The sequence below is a fragment of the Heteronotia binoei genome, chromosome 17 (genome assembly GCF_032191835.1).
Source record: "Heteronotia binoei isolate CCM8104 ecotype False Entrance Well chromosome 17, APGP_CSIRO_Hbin_v1, whole genome shotgun sequence".
NCBI classification, from domain to species: domain Eukaryota; kingdom Metazoa; phylum Chordata; class Lepidosauria; order Squamata; family Gekkonidae; genus Heteronotia; species Heteronotia binoei.
This window is the reverse complement of record NC_083239.1, coordinates 32,879,914-32,905,421: the sequence shown is the minus strand read 5'-3', so window position 1 is coordinate 32,905,421 and position 25,508 is coordinate 32,879,914. Positions and strand designations below refer to the sequence as shown.

Below are 25,508 nucleotides of genomic sequence, written 5' to 3'. Positions count from 1 at the left end.
ATTCAAGCATGTGATTGGATTCATGCCTTTATTGCTTGTATTGCGCACAGAATAATTTCTTCAACTCGCTCATTAATGTAACCTACAACTTATATTTAGGGCATTTTTGTTCAAGAAGGCGGCAAGCTGCAAACAACACTGTTGTTTGTTGTTCAGTTTGGCTACAGTTACCACCAGGGGCAGCCCTGGACTGAGTGGCACTCTAAGCAAGGCTGACTTCTGCCCTGCCTCGCACTAAGAACATCACCAAGTCACGGGAGGGGGTGGGGTGCGACTTGGTGCCTTAGGCAATTGCCTAGTTTGCCTAGTAGTAGAGCCAGTCCTGGTTACAACAGCTACAAAGCACAAGGTCACAGACAGTTTGAAGAGGGTTTCAAAACAGGGTATCAGCCAGCATTCCTGTTTTTATGCATTAACTGGTTTTTTGCGCCAATTGACTTGCATGGGCTCCATTTGTAGGTTGTGTTGACTTTCCTGGAGAATGCATTCCAGTTTTTTATTGCAGCCGTTTTTTTGTGCTTCAGTGTAAGTCAACTGGCAATGTTGTCTCCCATATTATATCCAATGGGCAATCCAGGCTCTCCCATTGTTTCCTATGGGCAATCTTGTCATTCGTTTTAGTAGGTTCCCAAAGAAGGTGCCCCTATCCTCCATTATTTCCAAAGGAGGAAAGGCATTTAAAAGTGTGTGCTTTCCGTTTCAATGTGATGGCCAGAACTCTCTTTGGAGTTCAATTGTGCTTGTCACAACCTTGCTCTTGGCTCCACCCCCAAAGTCTCCTGGCTCCACCCCCCAAAGACCCCAGATATTTCTTGAATTAGACTTGGCAACCCTACCCCCTGCGCGCTGTCCTCCCTGCTCTCCAGGCGCCCCCTCTGTGGACTGACGGTGAAAGTGACAAGCGGATTTGGTGACCTTTTGACCGAGCTCTCCCTCCAGCCGAGTCCAGCAGGGGTGCTGCGGCGCCCTCCAGCGGTCAGCAACCTCTTCGACACCGCCTCCTCTGCTCCCTCCCCAATCCGGGGCGTCTGGGCTGGAGCGGCGCCCGGAGTCCCTGCAAGGACTGCGCCCTGGAGCGGCGCTGGGTTGCGAAACGATGCCCCCGCCCCTTCCCCCGCTCGGGCTCTGGGGGAGCCGGACACAGAAGAGCCCGGCGCCTGGTTCCTTCCCGCAGAGCGCTCTGCTCGCCCTGCCAAGGATCTGACGAGGGGTTCAGAACAACCTTTTAAGGAGGACGATTTTCGCCCCGGATCCGCTCCGGCGCAAAGCCACAAGCGGGACTTGCGGAAGTGAGTGAGTCCGGAGAGCGGGTGGGGGTGGGCTGTTGCCCTGCGGAGAGTCGGGCTGGAAACAGCCTTCGCCCTTAAGAGGTTTCTGGGGTGAACTTATGAACACATGAAGCTGGCTTATACTGAATCAGACCCTAGGTCCATCAAAGTCAGTATTGTCTACTCAGACTGGCAGCGGCTCTCCAGGGTCTCAAGCTGAGGTTTGTCACGCCTATTTGCCTGGACCCTTTTTAGTTGGAGATGAAGGGGATTGAACCTGGGACCTTCTGCTTATGCTCTACCACTGAGCCACAGTCCCTCCCTTGGTGGGTGGGGGTTGTCAGGCCCCCTCTCCGGGCCACCAGCAGGGGATGGGGGGATCCGGTTGCTAGATCTAGGTTGAGAAACTCCTGGAGATTAGAGGATGGAGCTCAGGGTGGAGAGAGACCTCAATGGAGTCCAATGCCATAGAGTCCTCCTTCCAGAGCATCTATTTTCTCCAGGGGAGATGATTTCTGCAGTCTGGATATGAGCTGTCATTCCAAGGGATTCCCAGGTCCTGTTTGGAGTCTGTAATCCCTTGCTCTGGGGTGATTTGGCTGTTAATAAGAACATCAGAAGAGTCTTGATGATTGAACCGGTAGCCCCTCTAAGCCACACACACACCCCTTTGACCCACAGGTCACTAACTCCGAGTTGGGAAATTCCTGGGGATTTGAGGGTGGAGCCTTGGAAGAGCAGAGTTTGAAGATAGGAGGGCTGCCTGCTCCGGGTTGGGAAAAACCTGGAGATTTGGGGTGCAGCCTGAGGAAGGCAAGGTTTGGAGTGTTGAAGGGCTTCAATAGGATAGAATGCCATCTAGTCCACCTTCCAAAGCGGCCCTTTTCTCCATCTGAACTGATCTCTGTCACCTGGAGATCAGTTGTACTCCCAGGAGATCTCCAGCCACTACCCGAAGGTTGGCAACCCTGCTCAGAAGGGATATGATGCTATGGAGTCCACCCTCCAAACTACCCTTGTAATTCTCGGAGGACTCCTCCCATACCTGAATGTTAAACAACCAGATCTTTTGCTTGTGCACTAGAGAGTTTGCTGTGCTCTGAAATGTTCTTGCCATGTCCTGACTATGTAAAGCTGGATAAAGCAAAAGTGAAACAAGGAAAATTTGATACCATCTTGTCGTACTAGGAATTATTTGTGCATAGCCACGCACCAAGACTTTTCTGAGCTGAGCTGCACTTTTGGAGGGCTGAGTTTTATTGACATTTTGAAGATGTGTTTTGGATGGACATCGATGGAAATATATTGGACTACTCTTTGTGAAACAGGTTTTTGACTCATCACTAATATTCCTCTACTGTAGACTGAAAGACTTATTTTGAATACAATTTGTAATGATTTCACTGTCTTTAATAAGAAACGTTTAGCATATTTGATTACATTCGAGTTGTTCTGAGGCTGGTTTATCATGGAACCTTTGGTTATATCCTTGCCCCATACAGGGGCCATGAAGGGTCTGCTCTGCACAAAAGCACAAATCTTCTCACATGTCTGATTTTTTTTTTTTTTGCTTGCTGCTGAAAACTAGTTCAAGCTGGAAGGCATTTGGGTGGAGCAAATGAGGACCAGTGCTTTGAGGAAGCTGGTGCCATCTGGATTTCTCAGAAAGCAGAAGGAGGCAGCTGTGCCATTTCTCAAGATGCAGGACATAGCTGCGACTTCCTCAAGAGGCAGCAAGAAAGCTGACCAGAGACCAGTTACTCTTAATACTCTTGAACCAACATTAGACATGCAACAAAGACTGTGCTCCTTCTGTTCTAGGGGTGGCCAAACTTACAGAATAAATGACAGAAGACATGGGCAAATATTAAACACATGTCTTTATTAAAACTTTTTTTGCACAGAAAGATAATATAGATGTATATGCACTTTACAATGTGACTATGCTAGGAGACTTTTTAAAAATGCTGGGAGTAAGACCAGCATAGGGAAAGGTTAGGGAATCAGTTTTTGGCACCAGTGGGAGAAGGAAACACACATATACCATATAAATTACTGACCACTGTTTGCATCATTATGCAGCTCTCTTGGCCTTGACACTTTTAGTAAATACAGAGGAGGGCGACGAAGATGGTGAGGGGTCTGGAGACCAAGTCCCGTGAGGAAAGGTTGAAGGAGCTGTGGATGTTTAGCCTGGAGAGGAGGCGGCTGAGAGGTGATATGATCACCATCTTCAAGTGCTTGAAGGGCTGTCATCTAGAGGATGGTGTGGAATTGTTTTCTGTGGCCCCGGAAGGTAGGACCAGAACCAATGAGTTGAACATATGAACATATGAAGCTGCCTTATACTGAATCAGACCTTTGGTCTATCAAAGTCAGTATTTTCTTCTCAGACTGGCAGCGGCTCTCCAGGGTCTCAAGCTGAGGTTTTTCACACCTATTTGCCTGGATCCTTTTTTGGAGATGCCAGTGATTGAACCTGGGACCTTCTGCTTCCCAAGAAGATGCTCTACCACTGAGCCACTGTCCCTCCCCTAAATCAAAAGAGTTTCCGGCTCAACATTAGGAAGAACTTCCTGACTGTTAGAGTGATTCCTCAGTGGAACAGGCTTCTTCAGGAGGTGGCGGGCTCTCCTTTCTTGGAGGTTTTTAAACAGAGGTTAGATGGCCATCTGACAGCAATGAAGATCCTGTGAATTTAGGGGGAAGTGTTTGTGAGTTTCCTGCACTGAGCAGGGGGTTGGACTAGATGACCCTGGAGGTTTCTTCCAACTTTATGATTCTATGATTCTTAGAGGAGGTGGCCACAACCAGAAAAATGGAGGGGAAAGAAAGGTTTTTTATCAAGGGTTACCAACCTCCAGGTGGGGTTGGAGGGTTCTTTTGGAATTACAACTGATCTCCAAATTACAGAGATCAGTTCCTCTGGAGAAAATGGAGAATATATGGTATACTCCATGGAGGCTTCTCCCCAAACCACACCCTCCACAGGCTGCACCGCCAACTCTCCAGGAATTTCCAAACCCGGAGTTGGGCAACCTAAAATTTGTCTTCTTTCCAGCTCATCCTTGACAAATGATGGATTCTGCCTGTGGACCAAATGGTCCACCCACTGATGAACACAGAGCAAAAGGGCATGTCATGGTGTCTGTTGCCCTATATCAGCTCTCAGCTCTTGGTATTATGCACAGACAGGGTTTTTTTAAAATAGAAAATTCCCCGTATGAACTCATTTGCATATTAAGCCACACCCCGCCATCACCATTGTTTCACACAGGGCTTTTTTGTAGGGAAAAAACTAGCAGGAACTCATTTGCATATTAGGCCACAGCCCTGATGCCAAGCCAGCTGGAATTGTGTTCCTGTGCATTCCTGCTCAAAAAGGGGTTGTAGAGAGGAATGCATGCTTAGGGATGCTACAAGAACTCCCCACTGAACTCATAATTGTACCAAGCAGTTGGTACTTAGTTTGGATTAACAAAAACAACAAATGTCCTCTCTGTGGCTGCCAGACATCCTTATCCAGACTGTTTTTGTAGCAGGAACTCCTTTGACTATTAGCCACACACCCTTGATATAGCCAATCCTCCAAAAGCTTCCCCCTAAATTCCGGAATAAGAGCCCTGTAAGCTCTTGGGGGATTGGCTACATCAGAGCGGTGTGGCCTAATATGCAAAGGAGTTCCTGCTACAAAAGAGCCCTGCCCTTCTCACCTGCCTGATTAGCACAGTGACCCAAGGTCACCCTGATCCCTCTCCTAGAGCTGTGATGGCCCTAATATAAGAAGTGGATCTAACTTGAAAATATTGGCTCTCATTTCTCTTTCTCTCCATCTGTTTCTCTCTCTCCCCCAACTCTTCTGAATCCAAGGATCTGTTTCAGATTCTAATTCCCACTGTAACCTCACTAGCCACTATGGACCTTAATGACCCAGCGACACTGGAATCCATCTCAAGGATAACACGGCCTTCTGTACCACGGCCACTGAAGAAATTGTATAGGGGTGAACCATTGGCCCTGGGGGTAAGTAAAGAGCATGGGGAAGCAAGTATGCCTCAAGAGATTACTTAACTCAGGCTACTTCCCTTGCTCAGGAAGTGCCTATTATGTCTCTGTATGACCACTGTCTCTGTCCCTGCCTCTTTCCCACCAGTCTCCATTGCACGCAGGATGCTTCCAGTGTAAGTGGATCATTTAATTACCCTAATGTAAACAGTCAGCAGAATTACCTGCTGCATCCCTGCATGAGTTCTGTACCAATCTCTGACAATTCCATTAAGTGAAATTACATTGAATCCCATAACATTTTAATCTCCCTTTTTTGCCCACGAGCTCAGCATTTTGTCCATGATTCTTCCCTTTTATTTTCATGTTAGGCTGAGGAGAAAATTATTGGCCCAGAGTCATGGTCAGGTGAAGGTTTGAACTCAGGATTCCATAGGCCTAGAAGATCTCTCTAAGTGTTATTTTAAATGCTGTGCCAGCCAGATGTTCCATTTGGCTGCATCTGGTCCCAGGATATCTCCAGCCACCACCTAAGGGCTAAAAGAAAAGCTAAAGCCACCATATGAAATGTCCCAGATAAATCTGAGTAGTTTTGTCACTGATGTATGAGCTGGTGGTCATTGATGGTATTGAATACGCTTTCTGTTATGTACATGTGAATTAATATTGAGTATTATGCCACTCATAGTGAATACTCCCTCTAAGCTGTGGAGTCCTGTGAGTGAAAATTGTACTTTGTGAGCTACTAGCATTAATGTTGTGAGCTGCTGCATAAGTTAGCTTGCTCTGGGACCATCCTTCCTGAGCTAAGACAAAAATAAGTGAGCCAGAGGCTAAAAAACTGTGAGCTAACTCACACTAACTCAGCTTAGAAGGAACACTGCTCACAATTATATTGTAATTGTCTGTATTGAATGCAATTTCATTTGGTGGTTTTTGCTGTTGTATCTACCACCGAAAGACTGGCAGTTGCCAACCGTAAGATGCTCTCCCACTGAACTGTGACCCTACCTGTAAAGAAAGAGCAGAGCAATGAGGATGAGCTGAAGTCCATGCATCTGCTACAGATGTTGCCTTCTCAATTATGTTCAACCCACAAAACTGTTGGCAGCTTTCTGTGCTTAAAATATTGAGGTGAGATGACCTTGTTGAGCAAACCTATCATGTTACCCTGGTCCCGTTGGCTCAGGCTAGCTCAATCTTCTTGTATCTCAAAAGTTAAAGAGGATCAGCCCTGATTATTACATGACTGGGAGACCACCAAGGATGAAACATATATGAAGCTGCCTTATACTGAATCAGACCCTCGGTCCATCAAAGTCAGTATTGTCTGCTCAGACTGTCAGTGGCTCTCCAGAGTCTCAAGCTGAGGTTTTTCATACCTGTTTGCCTGGACCCTTTTTAGTTGGAAATGCCGGGGATTGAACCTGGGACCTTCTGCTTACCAAGCAGATGCTCTACCACTGAGCCACCGTCCCTCCCCGATGTCCAGGGTAGCTACAGAGAAGCAGACAATGGCAAATCACCTCTGTTCTATTTTTGCATTGATGACTCAGAGGTACCAGTTTGGTGTAGTGGTTAAGTGTGCGGACTCTTATCTGGGAGAACTGGGTTTGTTTCCCCACTCCTCCACTTACACCTGCTGGAATGGCCTTGGGTCAGCCTTAGCTCTCATAGGAGTTGTCCTTAAAGGGCAGCTTCTGGGAGAGCTCTCTCAGCCCACCCACTTCACAGGGTGTCTGTTATGGGGTAAGAAGTTAAAGGAGATTGTAAGCCTCTCTGAGACTCTGATTCAGAGAGAAGGGCGGGGTATAAATCTACTTACCTTCTAATTCTAACCATCACTACAGTCGGGTTAATAAGTCTCTACTCATTGCTTGGCTTTTAACAGAAATGACTATGTGAGAAATTAATATTCTGGCTAGAACCACAGGAATGGTGGTTAGAATTTTAAAGGAGGACCTACTTGACCCTGATCTAAATCCCCACCTCCATGAACCTCATGGAGGGACTTTGTGTCCACAACCACAGGCTAACCTATCGGACAGGATTGTTTGTGAAGCCAAAATGGTGGTGGATGTGGGGGGGGAGAGAATCTTTGCTCCCTTGATCTAATTGAATGAAAACCAGAATCACAATGCACAGAAAGATGATCCATTTACAGACTTGGATCTTTCCCACCCATGGGAACATCCTCTCTTCCCACAACCTGGAAACAAATGGCTTTCCAACCTGTGTATTGCTGTCAGGCTTTGGGCGGCAGGAACTCGTTTGCTTATTAGGCCACACCCCCTGACATCACCATTGTTTTGTGCATTTTTTGTAGAAAAAGCCTAGCAGAAACTCATTTGCATATTAGGCCACACCTCCTGAAGCCAAGCCAGCCGGAACTGCATTCCTGTGTTTACCTGCTCAAAAAAAGCCCTGGGCATGTCTCACACAGGAGGACAGGGCATTCCTGTCCTTCACCTTGTATGGCAGAAAATGGCAGCCCTTGTCTTGATTTGGCTGCAGAACATAAGATAATGCTAATATGCTGCTTGACTCTGTCTTGGCAGATTACACAGATCAGCATCGGCGTCCTGGAAATAGCTTTTGGACTTGTGATAGTCGTGGCAGAACAGGCTAATAGATATAGTTATGGTGACTCACATATCCTAACTCCGTATTGGACTGGAATCCCGGTAATTTTTGCGCATCAGGTTTGGAAGAAGCAGACTTTGCAGCTTTCACCCGCAAGCGTCCATGCTTTGAAAAGTCCAGCTATCTTAAATTTAGCCTCATGGCTTCTTTTAAAGCGAAGCCAAAGAAAGTAGAGGTATAATGGCTCAGTTGTCCTGATGAGATTTTACTATGTATTTTCCACATACAAAGGAACTAGGAGCTTGCCTTAAAGATATAAGAGCTTCATTTTCCATAGAATGGAATTCTGGACTGAATTCAGTGTTCAGTGGGTTTTCTTTGTTTGCAACAAATCTCAGAATTCCCCAAGCACAAGGACATCTCAGGATATCCTAGGAGAGTGGACAGATGTTATTGGGGGGCGGGGGGGAGGCATCTCCATACTCTACCCTTAGATAGGAGAGGAGGAACTTGGCAAAGAATTTTCTGCATAACTGGACAATCTTTCCCACTATATATTATTGCAATTGAACTATATAATTGCAATTAACAGAGGGATTGGTTTGGAGGGAATTGTTATGACATTTATTATTTATTTATTACTTTCAATTTCTAACCCGCCCTCTCCGTGAGCGGACTCAGGGTGGCTACCTATCAATTCATAATGCATCATCACTTTTAAATAGATAGTCACTTATCCTCATGGTAGAACTTCCATAAATGCATCATGTCCTTTGCTTCAGTCATGTCCTGGGATTGATCATGAGATCTTCTGTGTTTCATAATTTAGATCTAGGCTTCCCAATCCCCAGGTCCCAGCAGGGGATCCCCCGTTTTTATAGGCTTCCCCCCCTCCCCCAGCCAGCTGGCCGGCGGGGGAAGCCCCACCCCCACAGTCATCATATAGTTTTAGAGCTCCTGAAGGTTTAGAAAGCTGCAAACAGGTCCCTTTTTAAAATGTGTGCCTTTAAGGCTGATCAGGAAACAGGAAACGGGAAGGGCTTCATGGCAAAGGGTCAGTAACAGTTTCGTCGGAGAAGAGCCCCTCCCTTTGTTTTGCTTTCGTTTTCAGAGGGCAGGGGATTCCCTGGTTTGGAGGCCCTCCCCCTGCTTTAGAAAGCGTGGTGGGGGGAGGGAAATGTCTACTGGGCACTCTATTATTCCCTATGGAGATGGATTCCTATAGGGAATAATGGGGAATTGATCCGCAGGTATTGGGGGCTCTGGGGGGGCTATTTTTTGAGGTAGAGGTGCCAAATTTTTAGTGTGGTATCTAGTGCCTCTCCCCAAAATACCCCCCAAGTTTCTAAACAATTGGTTTAGGGGGTCCAATTCTGTGAGCCCCAAAAGATGGTGCCCCTATCCTTCGTTATTTCTTATGGAAGAAAGGCATTTTAAAAGGTGTGCTGTCCCTTTAAATGTGATGGCCAGAACTCCCTTGGAGTTCTATTATGCTTGTCACACCCTTGTTCCTGGCTCCACCCCCAATGTCTCCTGGCGCCATCCCTAATGTCTCCTGGCTCCGCCCTCAAAGTCCCCAGATATTTCTTGAATTGGACTTGGCAACCCTATTTAGATAACCTACCATGGTTGGATGCATCTTTGGAATTCAAGGACTGGACTGGAATCTATGTTTGCAGGTGCCCTAGGCAGACTTGTGGCCTGCTGCCCCCCTCTGCAGCATGCTCCGCAGTGCCGTGCCCCCCCCGCCTCCCCCTGTCGTGCTTCCTCCTCCCTCCCTTCCCCGCTAGGTCTATTTCAATGCCGGGAACGAGCTGCTAAAAAAGTGGCCGCTGCCTCCTCCCCACTTCCTTCCTGGATTGGGAAGGAAGTGGGAAGGAGGCAGCGGCCACAGCTGCTTTTTCAGCAGCTCGCTGATCCTTCCTGCTGCTGCTGGCTTGCCCCCTCCACCTGCACTGACAGTAAGTATGTGGGAAGGCCGGCGTAGGAGCCGGGAGCCTCCAGCATGGTTCTACCTGCTGATCAGCTGATCGCCAGTGGGGAGCCTTTAGATAGCTTGGGAGCGCGGCGCTCGACCACCCATTCCCAGGCATTGAAACAGACCTGGCGGGGAAGGGTGGGAGGAGGCTGGGGAGCAGGCAAACTAGGCAATTGCGTAGGGGGGAGGCTGAATTATGTGCCCCCGCCCTGCCGGTGCCCCAGACAACTGCCTAGTTTGCCTAGCGGGCGAGCTGGCTCGGTGTGTTTGGACCCTGGGTCATCTATCCCATGACAAAATTATTTCCAGTCTTAGATACTTCTGATCTAGTGGGTGGGAGGAACAGGGGGTAGGAATACCAGAAGCTCATCTCTATATCTCCCAACATGGCCCTTGGGTGTGGATGCTTATTTCCCACATATTGGGGGCACCTGGAGGATAAACACATCTTTTTAGCGAACTTGGGACACTCCCAGGGTTTTCAGAAAAATCTGAAAAAAAAAATACATTGGGAGGTTTAAATTCTTCCTCAAACTAAAAACTGCATGCTTTGCACGGTGAGGGAAGGAAGTGAAGGAGGCACCTCAGCCAAGCCAGGGTGTACCTTGTGTCCTCACCCAGAGCCTGAGGAGAAGGGGCAGGGTTCCTCCGGGTCTCCCTGGCGGTGTCTCTTTCTTAGGGTTTCCAAGTCCAATTTAAGAAATATCTGGGGACTTTTGGGGGTGGAGCCAGGAGACATTAGGGGTGGAGCCAAGATCAAGGCTGTGACAAGCATAATTGAACTCCAAAGAGAGTTCTGGCCATCACATTTAAAGGGACGGCACATCTTTTCAATGCCTTCCTTCCATAGGAAATAATGGATAGGGGCACCTTCTTTTGGGGCTCATAGAATTGGACCCCCTGGTCCAATCGTTTTGAAACTTGGGGGATATTTTGGGGAGAGGCAGTCGATGCTGTATTGAAAATTTGGTACCTCTACCTCAAAAAACAGCCCCCCCCAGAGCCCCAGATACCCACGGATCAATTCTCCATTATTTTCTATGGGAATAAATCTCCACAGGGAATAAGAGAGTTCCCAGCAGACATTTCCCTCCCCTCCCCCCGCTTTCTGACGACCCTGAAGCGGGGGGAGGGCCTCCAAACCGGGGGATCCCCTGCCCCCACTTGGGGATTGGCAGCCCTATTCTTTCTCCACCACACTATTGCTGTTTGGCCTGGATCTCCTATGACAGTGATGGCAAGCAATAGCCTGACTTCCAGCACAAGGTGCTGCTGGGGGCCAGGTGGACTGGGACAGGCTGGCCAAAGGGGGTGGGAGGGGAGAGAAAGGCGGGCTGCCAGGGACCTGGAGGGAGCCTGCATAGACTCCAGCGAGGGGGGGCGGGGAATGTAAAGGTGGGGGAATGCCCCCTCCCCACAAGTTTCTTGTGGGTTTCCCAAGTACCTTTCTATTCCTTCTGATCTCTTTTTCTCTCTCCCACAGTACATCATTTCTGGATCTCTGTCTGTGGTGGTTGCCAAGAAACCTAAGATACCACTGGTAAGTAACCATTTAAAGACTTGAATGATGGGATCTCAACCATCATGAACTGGCAGGCAAATACAAGAAACCAATTCTGGGCTACTGTGTTTTAAGACCCAATTCAGTGTTCTGACCTGATGCCCTCTTGAAGGCAGGGTGCTAATGTTTTGTGTTTTAACAATTTATTAATAACAAATGGTTACAATATTTAATTCTCTTTTTCTTATACTAAACCATATGATATTTCACCCCCCCCTCCCTCCAATATTGACTTCCCCGAAGTTATAAATTTACATTTAATTCTAAAGGTACCACTAATCTATCAAAATGTAATACTTTTGATTAATACTAAAATATTGTCCAATGTCTTTTTACGTTCCACTCTTTTTCCATATATCCTTTGAATTTCTTCCACTCCTTTTTGAATAAGTCTAATTCATAGTCTCTTAAAGTTTTAGTTAGTTTGTCCATCTCACTCCACGATAAAACTTTCACAATCCAATCCCATTTCTCTGGTATTGTTCCTTGTTTCCAAAGCTGCGCATACAATGTCCTAGCAGCTGAGAGCAAATACCAAATTAAAGTCCTGTCTTCCTTTGGAAATTTTTCTAATTGTAATCCAAGCAAAAAAGTCTCTGCAGTTTTCTTGAAGTCGTAACCCAAAATTTTGGAGATTTCTTGTATCATCTTCCAATACTCCTTCGCTTTTTCACAAGTCCACCACATATGAAAGAAAGAACCTTCATGTTTTTTACATTTCCAACACCTATTTGACATCTTTTTACTCATCCTAGGCACCTTTTTCGGAGTCATGTACCACCTATACATCATCTTAAAACAATTCTCCTTAATACTCTGACAAGTTGAGATCTTCATCGAGTTCTTCCAAAGGTGCTCCCATGTATCCATTTGTATTTCTCTATTCACATTAATTGCTCATTTTACCATTTGAGATTTTACTACTTCTTCTTCTGTAAACCATTTCAATAATAATTTATATACTTTCGATATTAATTTTTCATTATCTCCAAGCAGGACCCTTTCCAGTTCTGTTTGCTCGCATCTAATTCCATCCATGTTAATATCATTTTCCATCAAGCTTTTAATTTGTTGCATTTGAAACCAGTCATATTTATTATTTAACTCTTCTGCAGATTTTAATTCGATTTTGTCTCCTTGAATCTTGAGCAGTTGATTATATGACATCGCTCTTTCTTCATCAGATTTAGCTGTTATTTTTATTACTTCCGCTGGCACTATCCAAAGCGGTTTTCTCTTGTCGCCATATTTCTTATATTTTATCCAAGTGTTTAATAAACTATTTCTGATATAGTGGTGAGAGAAAAAACCGTCCATCTTTTTCTTCCCATAACACAGATATGCATGCCAGTCGAATTTATTCCCATGAGCTTCTAACCATAAAGGTTTTTTATCTAACAGCATTATCCAATCTTTGATCCATGTCAAACAAACCACATCATGATACAATCTTAAGTCCGGGAGCTGAAAACCACCTCTCTCTTTAGCGTCTATTAAAATCTTCATCTTAATCCTTGGTTTCTTTCCAGCCCATACAAAATCAGAAATTTTCCTTTGCCATTTGTTAAATTGTTTGGTATCCTTCACAATCAGGATAGTTTGGAACAAATACATTATTCTTGGCAAAATATTCATCTTAATTGCAGCTATCCTGCCCAATAAGGACAAGTTAAGTCTATTCCATATCATCAAATCTTTGTCCATCTTACACCATAATTTTTCATAATTATTTTTGAACAAGTCAATATTCTTCATAGTTATTTCCACTCCAAGATACTTGACTTTAGTCGTGACTTCACAATCCGTCACCATTTGCAATTCCTTAAGTCTATTTGGTTGCATATTTTAACATAAAAATTTCAATTTCTCTTTATTTATATATAGTCCTGCTAGCTTTAGGGTGCTAATGTTTTAAGCGAATGAACAAAAGGAACAAATCTAATTCTTTTCCATTGGTTCCCAGAGGAAATACATCAGCAGGAGTAATGTCTCTGCTTTCCTACCGGTGTTGATGAAATTTTAAGAGACAGTCACTTTCAGCTAATGGAGCTTGCAAGGCTTCGGGAATATTCCTGAGATTGTTCCAGTGTTATAAAAAGAAAAGGTTGTGAATCTAAATATGAAAATGGATACTGTAGCATCTAGAACACAGCTTGTCCAGTTAATGTAATTATGAGGAGAAACATTTATACTCTCAGATAAAGCAAAGGCTCAACAAAAGTAAACAGGAAGTATTTGAAGAAGAAGACTGCAGATTTATACCCCGCCATTTTCTTTGAATCAGAGACTCAGAGCAGCTTACAATCTCCTTTATCTTCTCTCCCTACAACAGACACCTTGTGAGGTGGGTGGGGCTGAGAGGGCTCTCACAGCAGCTGCCCTTTCAAGGACAACTCCTGTGATAGCTATGGCTGACCCAAGGCCATTCCAGCAGGTGCAAGTGAAGGAGTGGGGAATCAAACCCGGTTCTCCCGGATAAGAGTCCGCACAGTTAACCACTACATCAAACTGGCTTTATTTGATTGGAAATAAAATAAGCCATGTTTTATTTGTGGTATGTGTTGGGAAAAAAACCAGGAGGAATCAAAGATATCAAAACAGATCTTTATTTATTTTTTAAATCTTTCTTTTTTTGCCATCAAGCCAATCTGACTTCTGGCGACCCCTAGTGGAGCTTGAAAGCAAGGGACATTGAGAGGTGGCTTGCCGTTGCCTGGCTCTATGTCACACAACCCTGGTATTCCTCGGTGGTGCCCTGCTTAGCTTTGAGAGCTGACACATTTGGCTTGCCTGGGCTATCTAGGTATTTTGGCTATCTAGTGTAGTTTTGGATGTGGTAATCCAGGTAGGAGTTGAAACTTCCCTAGCCCCTAGGCCAGTCTTGTGACACAGGATCGGGCAGCAGGCACTTTGGTTTTGGCCCCAGAGGAGACAGCTTACCCACTGTCCTGGAAGGATACCAACACCCGTTTCAAACAACAGCCCCCTCAGGAAAAGTAGGAAAGGGAGGAGGTAGGCTTCCTTGAAGGAAAGGTGTGCAGTTAGTGAACCATCTCGACTGTCCTCTTCCTGACAGGAAAGGGAGCCATAGCTGGGATAGCAAGCAACTCCATCCACCTGGGGGGAGTGGGGAGGGGCGTTATGTTGAAAAACCAGCAGGGAACTCACACTGAGAAGGAGTTGGGATGTGAGATGGCCGCAAGTTGGGCATTCAAAGGGGTCTTGGCACAGAGAGAACCGAGACAAAGGATCCCACTCAATGAAGGCATCCACGCACGGGAAAAAGGAGGCCTCTCGGTGATTTGACCACTTCCCCTCCCTATTTCTGAGGCTACAGGAACCCTCATGTTTTGCCATTGCCTGCCTCTGTGTTGCAGCCTTGATTTTCCTTGGAGGTCTCCCATCTACATACAGCTGGGACCAGCCATGGTTAACTTCTAAGATCTGATGAGACTGGGCATCCCTGAGCTATCCAGATCAGAGCTGAAACAGACATTTATTTCTGAGACTTATTTGGCTTCTAAAACAGAGACTCCTTTCCCTGCATCTCTGCAATTTGGCAGCAATGAATCTTTGTGAAAAGGGTATGACTTCTTCAATGAAAATTAAAGGCATCAGAGCCAAAAATGTGATTTTACTTTCATTACCTATTAGGACCTTTTCTACCTGAAATTTCATACAGATGATCCTCTGGGTGAGAGAGACAACCACTGAAAATCTCAACCACATTGAATGGAAAATGCCACGCCCCTTGCCCCCAAACAGGTTACACTTTTAAATCTGCATCCCATCCAAACCAATGGAAAATAAAACAAATTATGCATTCAGTAACAAAACTGACTGAGATCTTTAGGAAATTTTTGTTCTGTAAAGGAATGTGAGACACCTGCTGACTGAGCTCCGTCGAAGGGGAGTACTGTTGTTTGGTTTCATTTCAGTTTTAGCCTTTATACTCCTATAGTAATCTTATTTGCAACCTTTTATAATGGTTGCAGAGATGGGGGAGGAGTAAGGGCTTTTAATGAGCAAACAGTAAGGAGACTGCTGCTCCTCACCCCCCACGGACTTTTTGACTGCATTACATTTGGTCTCTGACTGCTGGAGATTTTAGTCTTGAGATTTATACCTCAGCATAAGGAAAGCCTTTACTGAAAAAAGTTGAACTATGGGCTAGGCTTTTCTTTTCTTTTTAAAAAAGAATCTCAGTACCTTGTGTCTGGCTTTGTGGCTTTTAGAGTTTTTTTTTCTTTCCCCTTCTGAGCCTAGGTCTGAATCCCGGTTCTTCATTATGGGTGTCAGCAAAAGAACTCGTGACCTAGATGACTCTTTCTATCAGCCAGCACGTAAACAAACTAAAATTAATTATTTCTATGCTTCAAGTCTACTCCTACCAACCTGCGCTATTCCAACTTCCAACCTCTTTACACACCTCATAAATCTCGAGGAAGATACCAACTCCACTGATGGGAGGGAAGATAAATCTCTCCTGATGCAAACAGTTGACAAAGACTTTGAACTTGCTACAAGTGATCGTATACAGCTAACTGCTAAAACTGTTGAATCTATTTTTGAGAGACTTGGACAAATTGAAAATAAAATTGACCACTTGTCTCAGAAATTTTTGCTAAATACCAAAGTATAGGAATGTTAGTAGCAGCCCTAATAATCCAGACTAGGCCAACCTCCTCAGACCTTGGAAGCTAAGTAGAGTCTGTACTTAGATGGGAGATCACCAATGAAGGCTGAGAGCGCTATGCAGAGGAAGGCAATGGCAAACCACCTGGGGTCATCTGGAGCCTTGAAAAGCTTGTGAGATAGAACCTTACGGGAGTGCCATGAGTTGGTTGCAATTCTATGGCTCACTGCAGGCCTCAGATTCAACAGGAGCTCACAGGAGCAGAGCTCCTGAACCTTTCTGATGGTTCCCCCTCCTCCCCCCACACCTACCTCGTCCATTGAATAATAGGTGCAGCTGCATAACAATCCCTGGATTAGGGCAGCAGTCAGCTAGCCAGCCACTAAGGGCTTTGCCATGCCCCAGCAGTCCTCATTAACCCTTAGAGAAGCCCACACCATGCTTTCTCCACTTCATATGTGATTCTGAGCGGTGGGTGGCTTGCTGGCCTTTTGACTGGGGGGGGGGAGCGGTCCAAGGGAGCCCCAGGTGAGCGAGGCCTATTGGGCTGGCTGGATCTCTAGCCAACTCAAGCATCCCTCACTCACTCGGGGGTCTCCTTTCTTGCATCGGGTTGCTTTTGGCTGGGGAGCGGGGCAGCATATGCTAATGAGTTATGCTAATGAGCTCTGCCGTGTATTTTTCTACAAAACAACCCCTGGCTCACAGTAATTATAGGGATGTTTTCGTTATGTAGCATAGCAACTTTAAAAAACAAAACAAAACACCATGTTCTTGTAAGCAAGAAGGAGGGGGCAGGTCTTCGATATCTTCACTTGAAGCTCCTGAACGTATGTAGAGTTTCTTGCGCTGATCGTGTTCTCCTTTGATTCAGAGCTTGGGATTTGTTCCATCCTCTGTATTTCAAGGATTTCTGCTTCTGAGATGGCCAGCCGTGGTCTGCCTTGTTCACGCCAGGGGGTTGCCATAAAGGGCAAGGACAACCAAGCAGAGAGAGGCTGTAGTGGGACTGCCATCTGTGGAGGTTGAATATGTCAGAGATTCCATGGCTTCCTTTCTCCCCATAGCTGAAAGGCATGCTGGGAATGAATATTGTGAGTGCCGTGGCAGCTGGCATTGGAATTGTGATACACTCCATTTCAGTAGCGCACGGAAGATACTACGCCCGGTGCTATCGATATGGTCAACCAGACGTACCACCAGAAATTTGCCAAGAATACATCATCATCCCTTATGTGAGTCTATCTCCTCTGAAGTAGGGAGGTAAAATGGGAGTGTCTCACTTCTTTTTGAATTTTGCCACTGAAGGCAAAAAGATCTTTATGATTGTGTTTATTTTTATTTTATTCATTTTATTCGATTTATAGCCTGTCCTTCCCGTAAAACAGGCTCAAGATGGGTTACATCATAAAATCAGACAGTTAAAAATACATTACATTATACAAAAAGCTAGAATTACAAAAGCTAAAATAATGGATTCAGCCCCAGCAGGCATGGCCTATCAGTCCAGGTCCACCAGGTCCCACAACAGTAGAATGGGAGGGGGAGGCCAATAACAGGTGATGTCCGCTACCTCAGTAGAAGGCCTCTAGGAGAACCTCTTCTGTTTATACAAAGAATGAGCTTGGGCCTGGTATGGAATTGACAGGAAGGATTGGTTCCACTTTAAGCCACAAGTCTTGACAAAGGCAACGAAACATATCACACCAGTTTTATGTGGATTGGCTTCATATGAATTGACTTTTCTTCTCACACATCAGTGCCACATTGGAGGACTGACTTGTGAAATATTTGCTTTAAAGATTCTGTAATATTCTTTGTGGCACCTTTAAGGTATGCTAGGGTGAGCAAGTCTGGTAAGAGTCATTCTGTGGACTCCTTTGTATGTTTATTGTGCCTGCAAGCACATTCTGATTTATGAGTCCTCTTTGTGGATATTTATGATAAACTGTGGACCTTTAAAATAACCACTGTGATAAATTTTCAGGCTAAGCACTAAGCAGTATTTCCCAGCGTTTTTTTAATCAATAGAAGACCTAACATGTTCTTCTTCAATGCTCTTTTTATTTGGCGTCCCATTGTGTTTTTTTTAAATCCCATATTAGCCCCACTCTTAGAGGCTTCTGATGATTTTAAGGTTCTTTTCTTGCTTAATAACCCAGATATTGAAATAACTGAAATAGTAGCAAAGTTTCTTCATAGTGCTATGATAAGTAATACTATGTATTAGGCTTTATTATGCTGTTATTTCTGTTTTTATCTTGTACTTCTAATCTTACTTTATATGGACTATGTACTCTCCTTATTTGTAATTTGACCAACCTTTTACTGTATATGTCTATTAATGCCCATAAAGGCTGTCTGATGATGATGATGAGAAGACCTAACAACATAAACTCAAAGGGTTCCTATCACCCAAATTACTATAATAATGAACATGCATTTATTACAAGAATAACAGGCAAAAACTACAATCCTCAATATATAGCCATTGAAACTCAGTCCCATAATAAAATACTCCGCTCATAGCAATCATGTAGATTCCAGTAGAGTCAATGTATGCAGTCATGTTTCAATGTTATCAAATCCCGTGTTGGAGCCATCTGAACATTTGGAAGCCAAGAGACATTTTGTCCTTCATAAGCTTATGTATTTATGTACTGAAACTATGTCTTCATTGATCTTATGAAATAAAATTATAATCCCGTGCCAGAGGAAATTTATGAAACAGGAAATGGAATACCGGCTGTCCTGTCGCACACATATATTTTCATGGGATTTGATGACATTATATTGGCTATATAATGAGGATTGTCATTCTTGCCTGTCATTCTTGTAATAAATGCATGTTCATTATTATAGTAATTTGGGTCATAGGATCCCTTTAGGTTTATGTTAGTCTTACAGAGTGGCCTCTCTCAATTGAAGGCCTGGCAGAAGAGCTCTGTTTTACAGGCCCTGCAGAATTGGAGTAGGTCTCACAGGGTCTGCATCTCATCATTCGCATTATGAGCTACGGAACTGTGGCTCTGTGGTAGAGCACCTGCTTGGCATGCAGGAAGTGCCAAATTCCATCCCAGGCATCCCCCAGTTACAAACAACCAGGTGGGAGGTGATGCGAAAGACCTCCACCTGGGACCCTGGAGAACAGCTGCCAGTCTCAGTTTTGACTAAGACTACCTGTGGGACCTGTCATGCTTTTCTAGAGCTCTTAAGAATGCAGACCCTCCTGGTTGGGCGTGGGTGCAGTGTCCATATTGTGCACTGGAGCTTACATCAATGTATTGTGAGATTTGTGTTTGTATACATAGCATGCGTTGAAGAGGTCATTGTGTTTCTCTGGTAGGCTCAAATGCGCTACATGGCTGCAGTTCTCCTGGTGTTCACCATCCTGGAGTTCCTCATCACCATCACCACTGCTGCCTTTGGGTGTGCCAGTTTGTGTCGGAATACCTACAGTGAAACGGTAGTTGCCTAGATGGGGAAGTCAAGTTTAGATGATGAAAACAGGATTGGGAATCTGGGAAGGGAGATTGTCTTGTCACAGGGGACATGGTGATCAAAATGGTATTCCACTCAGCCCTGACCTGGGTAGCCCAGGCAAGCCCAATCTCATCAGATCTCGGAAGTTAAGCAGGGTCAACTCTGGGAAGTACTTGGATGGGAGACCTCCTTGGAATACCAGAAGCTGAGAGGCAGTGGTAGGCTTTATTCAGCCACCTCTCTGAATATCCTCCATGCCTCCAGTAGGGGTCATTCACCAGAAGTCACCATGACTTACAGGTGCTCACACCCACAAACACTCACACCCACAATGCATGAACATACACACACAAAAAAATGCCAAAAAAATAGTATTCTACTCAGAGGTGGGATCTGGATCCAGCATTCCCTCACCCAAGGACCCATTTTGGAGCAAAGCAGGTGTGTAGTCAGAGATCTAGACCCGCAAATGTCAGCCTCAGCAGCATAGCATTTCCTCTTGAAGTGAGCAGTTCTAATCCATTATCTGGTCACGTGGTCATGCAGAGCCATCAAATTGTGAATCTGAGGCATGAGATCTGAGTCTTCCTTCAGTCACCCAGTGAAGGTCCTTGAGCTGTGGTGGCAACTGCTGCTGATGCAATGTTTTTGGAATCTGTGCAGCTAATTGGATTTCCAGTAGCCAATCAGAAGCCCAGCTGGGCAAAAGCTCGACCCAGCACTGCCCTCTTTCTAAATCTCTTGACAGGCACCACCAGGCCTCAGATTCAGCAGGAGCTCACAGGAGCGCTGCTCCTGAACCTTTCTGTGGCTTCCTCCTCCTCCTCCCTACCTCGTCCATTGAATAGTAGGTGCAGCTGTATAACAATCCCTGGATGAGCTCCACCACCTATTTTTCTACAAGCGACCCCTGGGCACCATGAAAGGTTTTGGTGGACAAGGGCACTACATTGGGGACCCCTCCTCTAGATAGCATAATAGCAAGGTCTGAAGAGCTGAGTAGCTGTAAACCTGGCTTCTTCTGCTGTGTTGAGTGGAGTCTCTCTTCTTTCTTTCTTGCAGACTGTAGTGATTTTTCAGAACACAGACCAGGGGACCTCTCCTGCTGTGCTGGCACCAGTCAAGGAGGATGAGGTGCTGTGAATGCCCCTCTTTCATCTGGAATCACTACTACTTTGTACTCCTCTTTGGAAAAGAGCTGATTGGACAGCATGACATTTCTGGCAGAGGATTCACTGATCAACTTATTGCCATATTTTCTACATAAACCAGCAAACTGGCTGGATTTGATTTTTTAAATAAAGAATACCCTTTTATTTGTTGTTTATTTTGGTTTCCTTCCTTCCTTCTCCCCCCTCCCTCCCTCCTTCCTTCCTTCCCCCTCTCTCTTTCTTTGCTCCCCTGCCCTAAAAGTCTCAATGAGTAGTATCTATCAATCCCAGCTAGGAATATAAGAATTCAAGCCAGAGAAGACAGGCTATACCACATTAGAAAAGATGTCACATCACAGGCTGCTTTAACTCTCATGCAGGGCCAACGCCAGGGTTTCTGACACCCTAGGCCCCCCAGCCCCTGCCTGTGGTGGTGAGGGCGAGCACAACAGCAGCAGGTGGCACAGAACCAAGCACCTCCAAGCACACACCCCACCACCACTGGTGCCCCTTCCGTGCCACCGCCTTTCTGCAGAGGTGGAGGATGGTGGTGGAGAGGCAGGCAGCAAGGGTGAGTGTGGTGCTGGGGGGAAGAAGAAGAAGACTGCAGATTTATACCCCGCTCTTCTCTCTGAATCAGAGTCTCAGAGCAGCTTACAATCTCCTATATCTTCTTCCCCCAGAGCAGACACCCTGTGAGGTGGGTGGAGCTGAGAGGGCTCTCACAGCAGCTGCCCTTTCAAGAACAACTCCTGCGATAGCTATGGCTAACCCAAGGCCATTCCAGCAGCTGTAAGTGGAGGAATGGGGAATCAAACCCGGTTTTCCCAGATAAGAGTCCGCACACTTAACCACTACACCAATACTGGCTCTCCTGGGGTGATGGGGTCTATGCAGAGGGCAAGGGGTGCTCACCAGTTGCCCCTGAGGCCAGGTAGTGCCCTAGGCAGCCACCTAGCTGGCCTACTGGGACGTGCCAGCCCTGCTCTCTTGGCCTGATAAAGGGATTTAGCTAAGAAAAGAATATTTGCTGGCCATTAACTAAAACACTTAGGGGAAGCTCATTTCACTGATACATACAGTACATGGTCAGATCCATTTCTCTCTAGCCTCCCTACATGACAAACATTTAAACAGAGCATGCTTCAGAGTTTCTGTGAGCCTAAGCCACAACTGCATTATTTATCTGAAAATGGTAGACCTAACTGCAGATGGCAGCACATTTACTTGCTCACCTGTATCTTGGAACTGTGAAGGTAGACAACTATTTTGGGATCGTGAGGAGTGGTGGGATTCTCAAATGTAGAGTAGAGAAAATGAGACTCTTCACTGCCACTGGAAATCCTATTTTATCTCCCTGTGTAGATAAAAGGGTTTGGTGGAAAAAGTGTTACTTATTAACCAGTTTTCACTGAAGTTGGAAGGAGGCTGAAAAGCTGTGGATACACCAGAGACAATAAGCTCACCATCTATAAGTGTAGTTATATTCCAGGTTGCCACTGGAAATCGTGTGTTCTCTCAATATAGGGATTACAGGGCTGGGGCAGATGGGAGAGAAGTGTTGCTATTAACCAGTTTGCATTGTAGTCTGAAGGAGGCTGTGACTATGTGGGAGAAAATATATGAACTTTTGTAATGGACAAGACTTAAAAATAAAACATATATGTTACTCAGAGTGTGTATGCAGCTGATCTATGCCTAGTCAGAAGACGTGTACATAGATAGGAATGCATTCTTGGAAAAACTAAACATTCCAGGACTAACAGAAATACAGAGATTGTATGGGAAAGCCCCTTTGTTTGAAAAGTATGAGTTAATAGGTAGAATCTGAATTCTTGGTGGCAGGCAAAAATAACATGGGTTTTCAAATTAGATGAAGAGTTTGTATAGACCTTTATGTACATTATTATTGCTGGCCAATTGACCGTAATAAACTTTTAAGCATGAGTACTCATTGATTCAGTGGAATGCAATTTTTTTTGTAAATATATCATGTCTGTAGGGTGATTATCTTCTTTTAAACACTGGAAGCATTCCTACAATTATTTTTGCAATGCCAAAAGGAAAACCCATTTCACAGACTAACTAGACTCAGTAGCACCTTAGAGAGTGTTAGGGAATTTAGGAGTACGGGAACCTTTGCTTGGATTCCCATTCCACCTGGCTCGACAAGGGGTGTGTGTGTTGAAACTCCATAATGAAACTCCAGGAACCCCATAATATGAGAGACAGACAGAGACAGAGAGAACCTGTCCCAAAGTATCCATGATTTATTGAAAGAAAACCATATTGCACAAATTTTCAAGCAAGAAGCCATTTCAGTGTTTATCTTACAGAAGAGAAAAGACAAACCAATACTTATAAACAAACAGTGCACTTATTATCTATTTAGGAATGCTTTCTGGTGTCCTGACATGACCCAACCACAGTGTTGGCAGAGGGCCCTTAGCATCTCAAACACTGGTGTTAAATACCTTTCAAATCCAGATTAGCTGTCAATCAAGAAATCAGAGGGTCCTGATGAAACCCAGACCCTTCCCTTTTCTGATCAGAAGACTTTGGCCAGAGTCAGGGCCGGATCTGGGGGGGAGGCAGAGGGGGGTGCTTGCCCCGAATGCCGATGTAGGGGGGGCGCCAAATTGGGTATGCAGTCCATTGTATTCTATGGGACCATAAGATAGAATGGCCCAAAAGGGGGCACCATTTTTTAATTTCCCCCCCCCTCGAAAAAATTGTAGTTCTGGTCCTGACCAGAGTCACAGCATCACTAGGTTAAAAGCACCCTCCCTGTCAAAGGCAGCGCTTGAAACCCCCGATCCTCATATCGACATGTTTTAACTTAGAGCCTGGCATTCAGAAATGTAAACAGTTCTTTTCAGAGCAGAGTGCAGGGTACATTGTCAGGCTTGAAGAGCCTCCTGAAATGCCTTATGGGAGAGAAACAGAGAGGCCTAAGCAAATTCAGGCTGCTCTACAGAACTGTCCTGTCCAATGTTTCCTCTTAAGTCGAATTAGTGTGAGCTAGTTCACAATTTTTTAGCCTCCAGCTCACACATTTTTGTCTCAGCTCTGGAAAAATGGCCCTATAGCAAACTAATTTATGCAGTAGCTGACAAACTTTAATGACAGTAGCTCACAAAGTAGAGTTTTTGCTCACAAGACTCCACAGCTTAGAACATTGCCTGTCTCACCTATATTCTGCCACAGAGGCCAAGAGTTTCAGTATATAAAAGCTCAGGAGATGAAGCTCTCTTTGTTCACAGATTAGAATTATTATCTTCCATCAATTTGTCCAATCTCCTTTTACAGCCTCTTCGGCTAGCAGTCTCCATGAATCTTTTGACAGCAAATTAGTAACTGAACTGGGCTGAGAAAGATTTCTTTTTGTCTGTCCTGAACTTACTGCCTATAATTGAATTCTTTTATTACACATGAAACTGCCTCATACTCAGTCAGACCCATCAACGTCAGTGTAGTCTCCTCAGATTGGCAGTGGCTCTCCAAGGTCTCAGGCAGAGGTCTTTCATATCACCTACTGCCAGATCTTTTAACTGGAAATGCTGGAGCTTGAACCTGGGACCTTCTACATGCCAAGCAGATGCTCTACCACTGAGCCACTGCTCCTCCCTACAGAGGAGGAGAAAAGGTTTTCTCTGAATTCAATCATCTATCACCCCCCAAGCAATAATGATTTTTTGCTAATCTATATAACCAGGGGTGGCCAAACTGTGGCTTGAGACCATGGAGAGCCGCTGCCAGTCTGCGAAGACAATACTGACTTTGATGGACCAAGGGTCTGATTCAGTATAAGGCAGCTTCATATGTTCATATGTTCATTTGTAGCTTTTTTACATATATTGTGTGGCTCTTGAAGCCTCCACTACCCCATTGGCTGGCTTGGAGAAAGCATTTCTGTCTTTAAAGCACATCTCCAAGCCAAGTCAGCTGGCAGCTTGAAGAATGCATATAACGTTTCTTTCTTTTCATCCCTCCTTCCCTCCTGCAAATTTTAAGGAAGATTTCAAAACCAGGACAGAAACAGGGAGTGGGGAGGTAACTGAGACCAAGACTCGATGTTATGGTTTAGTTATCTAATTTCAGCAAACTTATCTTTTTTTTTAAAAAAAAAATATTTTCAGAATTTGTATCCTGGCTTTCTGTCCTTATAAGGGTCACCAAAGCATCTAACAATTTAAAACACGTGATAAAAGGACAACATTGAAACAATTCCAATCATTCTGCTCCCAAGAGCACACCTCATTAAAGCAATTAAAAAAAAAACCCAAGAGTTACAATGTGTATAACATATCCAACTGGCAATTAGAACATGGATTAGGAAGAAGCGATCATTGACAGAATGCCAAACAAGACAGAAAAATCTTCACTTGCTGATGGAAGACAGCAACAAAAGGGGACAGGTGAATCTGCCTTGGTGCAGAGACGGCCATGAGAGAGCGAGAGAGAGAGAAGAAGAAGATGATATTGGATTTATATCCCGCCCTCCACTCCGAAGAGTCTCAGAGCGGCTCACAATCTCCTTTACCTTCCTCCCCCACAACAGACACCCTGCGAGGTGGGTGGGGCTGGAGAGGGCTCTCACAGCAGCTGCCCTTTCAAGGACAACCTCTGCCAGAGCTATGGCTGATCCAAGGCCATGCCAGCAGGTGCAAGTGGAGGAGTGGGGAATCAAACCCGGTTCTCCTAGATAAGAGTCCGCACACTTAACCACTACACCAAACTGACTCTCCACCAAACTGACTCTCTAAGAGAGAGAGAGAGAGGGCAATTCTCAGAACTAAGGAAATAAGGCTGGTCTGAGATATTCAGGGCAGGCCAGTCCATA

The 25,508-nt window shown here is 45.1% G+C and overlaps 1 protein-coding gene across 1 annotated transcript; it reads left to right on the top strand.

Annotated features, from left to right (window-relative positions):
- The first annotated feature begins 1,021 nt into the window (after positions 1–1,021).
- LOC132586493 (membrane-spanning 4-domains subfamily A member 15-like) lies at positions 1,022–20,763 on the top strand. Its single transcript, XM_060258588.1, has 7 exons — positions 1,022–1,289; positions 5,139–5,291; positions 7,832–7,957; positions 11,318–11,374; positions 17,099–17,266; positions 19,378–19,497; positions 20,577–20,763. Exons 2-7 carry the CDS (start codon positions 5,184–5,186, stop codon positions 20,655–20,657), a joined length of 660 nt encoding a protein of 219 aa, XP_060114571.1. The 5' UTR covers positions 1,022–1,289; positions 5,139–5,183; the 3' UTR covers positions 20,658–20,763.
- Positions 20,764–25,508: the final 4,745 nt, after the last annotated feature.